The sequence below is a fragment of the Cynoglossus semilaevis genome, chromosome 13, assembly GCF_000523025.1.
Source record: "Cynoglossus semilaevis isolate Cse_v1.0 chromosome 13, Cse_v1.0, whole genome shotgun sequence".
NCBI classification, from domain to species: Eukaryota; Metazoa; Chordata; class Actinopteri; order Pleuronectiformes; family Cynoglossidae; genus Cynoglossus; species Cynoglossus semilaevis.
Genome location: NC_024319.1, coordinates 17991324 through 17998052, shown reverse-complemented (window position 1 = coordinate 17998052; position 6729 = coordinate 17991324). Strand labels below are relative to the sequence as shown.

At 39.9% G+C, this 6729-nt stretch overlaps 1 protein-coding gene across 1 annotated transcript in view; it reads right to left on the bottom strand.

Annotated features, from left to right (window-relative positions):
* Window positions 1-6729, bottom strand: part of gabbr1a (gamma-aminobutyric acid (GABA) B receptor, 1a) — a 34995-nt gene that overhangs the window by 14578 nt on the left and 13688 nt on the right. The window contains exons 7-14 of the mRNA XM_025061548.1: window positions 6584-6725; window positions 4708-4842; window positions 3208-3378; window positions 2174-2275; window positions 1788-1853; window positions 1518-1709; window positions 970-1235; window positions 183-241 (exon numbers count right to left, since the gene is read on the bottom strand). Of these exons, the coding sequence (XP_024917316.1) occupies window positions 183-241; window positions 970-1235; window positions 1518-1709; window positions 1788-1853; window positions 2174-2275; window positions 3208-3378; window positions 4708-4842; window positions 6584-6725 (1133 nt within the window). The remainder of the gene's footprint in view (window positions 1-182; window positions 242-969; window positions 1236-1517; window positions 1710-1787; window positions 1854-2173; window positions 2276-3207; window positions 3379-4707; window positions 4843-6583; window positions 6726-6729) is intronic.

Sequence of the window (6729 nt, the reverse complement as noted above, 5' to 3'; positions counted from 1 at the left end):
TTTAAAAGGACTCGAAAGGACTCGAAACAGAAACGGCAGGACTTGGGACTTGACTTGACGCTTTTCAGTTTTGACTTGGACTTGACTCGGACTTTGCCTGTCTTGACTTGAGACTTGACTCGGACTTGAGTGCCAAGACTTGAGACTTACTTGTGACTTGCAAAGCAATGACTTGGTCCCACCTTTGGTGAGCAGACAAGACAAGTAGTGGTATTCCAGATAAGTAAAAGGTGGTTTAAAACTGTTTAGATACTAGGACGTTTTAGAGTGTCATTTTCATCATTTACGTATGATTTATCATATTTTCCAGAGTATAAGTCGCATTTTTTTCGTTCTTTTTTTCGTTCTTATACTCCGGTGCGACTTATATATTAAAATATATAATTTCACATGTAGTGGCGCTTTGGCCCAGAGGCAATGTCTCTGTCATTGGTGTGGAACCCCAGGGTTCACCTCCTGGGCAAAGTTTGAATCCCGGTTAGGGCGGTTGGTACCTTCCAGTGAACTCACTACCTGACAGCCGCTAGAGGGCACTCTAGGCTTGTGTACCAGTATCTGCTACTCCTGTACCACTGAAAATGTACATGTTTGTTATTTTCACACTGACAGCCGCTAGAGTGCACTGGTGCGACTTATACTCCGAAGCGACTTATATATGGGGGGTAGAGTGCACTGGTGCGACTTATACTCCAAAGCGGCTTATATATGGGGTTTTTTTTTCTCCTTCATTACGCATTTTTTGGCTAATGCGACTTATACTCCGGAGCGACTTACAGACTGAAAATATGGTAGTTACATTACTACCTAATTCTATGCAAAGGCTTTATAATTACTGTATTACATATTTCACCACAAATTATTATTTGTTGTCGCGAATTTCTTTCATTTAACACATTTGTTTAAATAGATTATTTGAACATTGTTCATCATGATGATAATCACTATATAAGTCATTGACAGAACAGTTACGGTGGCCTTTTCTTACTTACTGAGACACCTTCAAACGAGCTTGTGTTAAGGGCACGGTAGATCTCAGACGTTATATCATTATTGTTATAGTTGAAGTCCTCGAGATGTCGGCCCTTGGCCTTCAGTGGAGCAACAGTCTTATTGAGAGCAAGAGCCAAGGCCCACACTGCATCATAGGCCAAAGGAGCCTCCTGAAAGCCACCAGTCTCCTCGGGGTTCATTCCTCCCAGACGAGACATCAAGGCAGAAAGAAATTCTTGGGATGTCTAAAAATGTGACACAAATGACATATAAAGTAGATATACATATATATTTGAGCTGTCAAAATTTAAAAAAAAATGTTGTAATTCATCTGTGAAATATTTTTGAGGATTTTCATTTTGACTGACTGTGCATTTTAATGAAAACTATTAAGCTAAATTTGGAGATTCCCTTTCCAATAGTTTTATTTGAGATATTTCTACGAAGCACAATTTATTTCCCATGGCTCAGTGTCAGCAACTTACAAATAAATAAGATTTTTAAAAAAAGAAAGCAGCAGCAGTTACCATATTGGAGACACCACGGACTGTCTCAGGATTTAACATGACGATCTCAGTGGTCACATGTCCTTCTACCGCTTCTGTCATATTCTCTATGGTACAATTGATTGCAGGATCTTTGATCTTGAACCAGTTGTCTGCATACCAGCCGATCAGGAACCAGACATACTTTTTGCCATAGAGCTTCTCCTTGAACACCTGAATCAGAAAAGTGGAGAGTCAGCACAAAACTCAGATTCTTCTACTAACCATTTATGGAATGACCAGAGCACTAACCTCACAAAAAACTTTCCTGGCTTCGGTCTCATAAAATAGTCCTACAATGATCCTTGCATCCTGGCGCTGCATCAAATAGAAAAATAATTTCATTTGGCCAACTAAACAAGACAAAAAAATACATATATATCTTTATGTGGTGACACATCATTCCAAAGTTTCCACAACGTCAAATCACTTCAACAGAACTGTTCAGCAGTTCATGTTATTTATGCGATCAGGTTACTTCTCAGTGGATTCTCAGGCGTCCACTGTAGAGGCTTATATGCAACACGGCCATCAAAACAAGTTAATAAAGTCTTATCTTGTCTCACGGGATGGGGGTCGAGCAAAAGTGGGAAAAGTGTCAAACCACCTGCAGTTTTGGCAAATCTTAAATAAATCACCTTGAGGTTCTTGACAGCTACAGCTGGGTCAGTAAGGAAACTTTGGCGAACACTGATCTCGATACCAGCCTCTTTTACCCTCTGCTCCAGATCATCCAGAGTCTGCAATATAAAAAAAAGGAGATGAGGAAACAGTTGTCAAGAAATTGGGGCATTTTGAAAAGGTTGATATTATACATCTATGATGAAATGCAAAAAAAATTTGAGTAAATGCACCATCAGTTAGAATTGATTGAAAGAGAATGAAAGAAGGCTGTGAGAAAAGAAAGGAAAGAATGTACTGTAAGAATGGGATTCTTGCAAAAGACAACACAAGTGGTCCACCATCACACATGGAGCCATGGCTGAATATATCAAACATACAGTATGTATTACTTGCACATAGTGACTTAACCCTTTCATGCATGACGGTCACTACAGTGGACAGCTATTACAATGTAATTTTCTATGATAAGAAGGCGTCCACTGTAGAGGCTTATATGCAACACTGCCATCAAAACCTATTCTTATCATAGAAAATGACATTTTAATAGCTGTCCACTGTAGTGACTGTCATGCATGAAAGGGTTAATACAGGCAAGTTGGCCAGATCCTAGATCAGGCATGGGCAAACTAAGGCACCGGGGGGCAGGTTGCGGCCCGTTCACCTTTTTAATCCAGCCTGCCAAACTTTTCCAAATGATATAATTTATTTATATTACCACTATACTTCTGCCTTTTCCCTGCAATACCTACATTTCCCCAACAGATAGTGTAGAAAATGATAAAATCATTTTAGCGTTTTAGGCTTTATTATGACTTTTACGTGTCATTTATCCTCATAACAACGCTTCATCTATCTGCTCCTGACCCGGCCCCCCTATTCAATTTTAGGACAATTGTGGCCCACGAGTCCACATGTTTGCCCGCGTCTGTCCTAGATAATTTAGGTGTTAAGTGATGCAAATAATAATACTGGCATTAATAAAACAAAACCCCCAAAAATCTGAAATTCTAAAATAAACAAACAGTAGTAGATAGTAAAGTTGACTAACCGAGGTAAAAACTTCAGTGGTTTGCTGGATGGTAGCGATGCGAGTCCACTTCCATCTTTGAAATAGCTGTACTCGGGTAGGGTTGTGGAGTGTGGCAGACGGATGTGTGCGAAAGAAGGTAGGAAAACGCTGGCGGTTGGATAAAGCTGGAGAGCTGGAGCCATAGGAAAGCTTAAGAGGAAAAAATAGAAAAAGATAAAACATTACAGGATGTAATTGTCAACAGGAATTGGAATCATTTTTACCTATAATGACCAAAACAAATAAGGACAGCAACTGGAACTGGTAGTCACAGAGGTATGCTAGGGAATGAGTTTGTTAAGTTTCCTGAGTGCATGTGTGAGTGTGATGCACATTTAATCCTTATTCCTTAAGGATAATAAATTTAAAAATAAAAATACTTGTTTGTTAGTTTGTGAAAATGTTACTCTACTAACCTTACCACACATCTACATACATATCTATGTTTAAGCTTTATCCTCAAATTGAACATGTTCTTCCCAGCAATTATTGGCTAACAGCCTTTCGGCTGAGCTGTGTGAAAAATTATGGCCAGGATGTGGGTCTTTTGTTTTGGTTCAATTTAACCTCTTAAGTGTAACAAAATTTGTACGATCTCTCCAACTGTCTTGTTACAGATGAGAAACCATTATCTAATGCAGTCCTTCTCAAATAGGGCGGCGGGCCTCCCTTGGGGGGAGGCGCGGTGAGGTGCTCCTGGAGTGCTGCTGGTGCTTTGTGACGATGTGATTGGCTGACTGACTGTTGAGCTGTTGGTGTCCACGCCTGTGGACGTTGTCAGAGTACCGTTGCCACTGTTTGTGGTGCTAGAACTGGAAGATGTCGGGCCCGTGCTTGCCGTCGAGTTTCCGTCTGTGGTTGTGTTGGGGGGGACGGGGGGGGGGGATAAAAAACTTTTTTCCCCCCAGGGGGGGGGGGGGCATGACAGAAAATAATTAAGAACGTCCTGATCTAATGTGTCATGTTTTAAAATAATATCACTCTTGTTTATTTAACCTAGGCTAGAGTTGAATGGTGTCAATGCCATATATCCTCGGGGAAGACGTTGTTTATTCAGCCAGGGGACAGCGAAATGGTAAGTAAGTAAGTAAGTAAGTAAGTAAGTAAGTAAATAAGTAAGTAAGTGATCAAGAAAAACAGGATTGCTGAAGAATGTTGTGTAGTAGAGTCTGACTATCCATCTCGAGTTTTTTTTTTATGCCATACGCACAAGGGAAAGACGCATAAGGAATATTATTATTAATAGCATTACTAGTATTACCAAACAAAACTTTTGACCACTTGAGTTGCCAGAAATGAACTTCACCAAAAACCATGACAAAAACATTCAGGTTTGTATCTAACCACGGACTAATTGCATTTTAATCCCTACACACCAACCTCATGTATGTAAACTGACAAATACAAAATCGTAACTAGTATCAGAACCTATTGGTTTAAAAGGGATATTTGTTGAGTTTACAACCGAAACGAGCTTACCACTATGAGGTTCCACATGCGTGCGGCTTCAGCTACAAGTGTTGAGACGCCACTGCATCCAGGCATTAGGACTATCTTGATGGGCTCAGTATACAGAAGGTCATACAACAACTTGGTGGCTTCCCCTGGGTCACACTGCATGGGGTGAAGATAACGATAATGGTGGGTGAAAAAAATATGTTGGGGCAGCTTAATAATAAAGATAAGGAATAAGATCGAGAAAGAAAGACTAGACAGGGAAGAAAACGTGCTCAGGCGTGTTCAGAAAAGACAATGTCAGCACACAGGTCTGCTGTCTTATATGAATAATGTGTTCATTTTGAGTCAATTTTGCATACCTTGCTGTGAAGCTTTAGCAATTTTCGCGATGTAGATCTAGCAATATACAGTAGAGCCTTGAGGTACAGGCACCTCGACATACGAGTATTTCGAGATACGAGCAAGCCCTGGAGTAAATTTTGGCTTTGAGATTTCAAGTAAAGATTTGAGATACGAGCAAGCTTACTGATTGCTTCTGTGATTTTGTTCTCTATTTTGTGCATTATTCTTCATAATAGTGATGAGTCCTAAGAAAGTGAGTGGTAAGGACAGTAGTGAGTAAATAAATATGAGCAAGTGAGTGATCTAGCACGCATGTATGATCGCGGTACATCCACGATATGTACCGTCCTAAAGTAAAAAAAAAAAAAACGAAAGGAAAGTTAATGAAGTTTATGTAAGTTTCACGCCATTTGCGGAGGTACGCTACTGTATCGTCTGTCTCGAAGGTAAGAACTCACAATTAACCCTTTCATGCATTACGGTCACTACAGTGGACAGCTATTAAAATGTCATTTTCTATGATAAGAATAGGTTTTGATGGCAGTGTTGCATATAAGCCTCTACAGTGGACGCCTGTGAATCCACTGTAGAGGCTTATAGAGGCTTATAAGTAGAGGCTTATATGCAACACTGCCATCAAAACCTATTCTTTCCACTGTAGAGGCTTATATGCAACACTGCCATCAAAACCTATTCTTATCATAGAAAATGACATTTTAATAGCTGTCCACTGTAGTGACCGTCATGCATGAAAGGGTTAAAACCACATTTTATTTTATATCACAGGAATCTTTATATACTATACTTTGTTGTGTGTGTGTATATGTCTCTAGAGCAGTGGTTCTCAAACTGTGGTACGCAGTTTTCACATTTACATTTTCAATGTAAACATACCATGCACAATTAATACAACATTTAGAAGAAAATGTGTAGCTACTTGTGAGATTATGGAATAGGACGTCCGGTCTTTTTATTTATTTACTTGTTTTTTTTTTTTTTTGCTGCAATGCAAGTCTGTTGCTAACATAAGCACAGGCAGCACAGAATCATGTTCAATTTTCAGGTGGTACAGAGTATAAAAACTTTGACAAACACTGCTCTCAGCCATTTAAAAACATGGTTTTTCCATTGTTATTAGCACTAATAAGCGGCCGGAGCGGATTCATTTTTTTTAATGTTATTTCTTACGGGAAAAAACAATTCGAGATACGGGCACCTTGAGTTACGAGCTTGGTCCTGGAACGGATTATGCTCGTATCTCGAGGTTCCACTGTAGGACTATTTCACGTTAGACAGACTGCGGTTTTAATAATTATAATTATAATGAAGTTGCAATCAAGTATTACATGTACCTTTATTTATGATTTCTGAGTTTTCCCTATACTCGTTTCTTTTAACCCGCTTGTTGTCCTTTTGGTCTAGTGCAGGCGTGGGCAAACTCTTTGACTCGACACTCTTTTAAGTATTCATGGTGTCATGGTGAACAGGCTTTTCAGTACATCACTGTGTATTAAGCCACTGTATCAACTTCTACATGTGCATGTATCTTACTTACCATGCTGTCATAGTGGATGAGCTCCAGCTCGTAGTCAGGCAGAATGTCGCTCCTGTTGTTGACCAGGTCCAAGGCCATCTGAGCAGAGGGCATGCAGGCCTGTCCACCTGGCCAGCCGCCACTCATGGGGAACAGTGCTCCGCTGT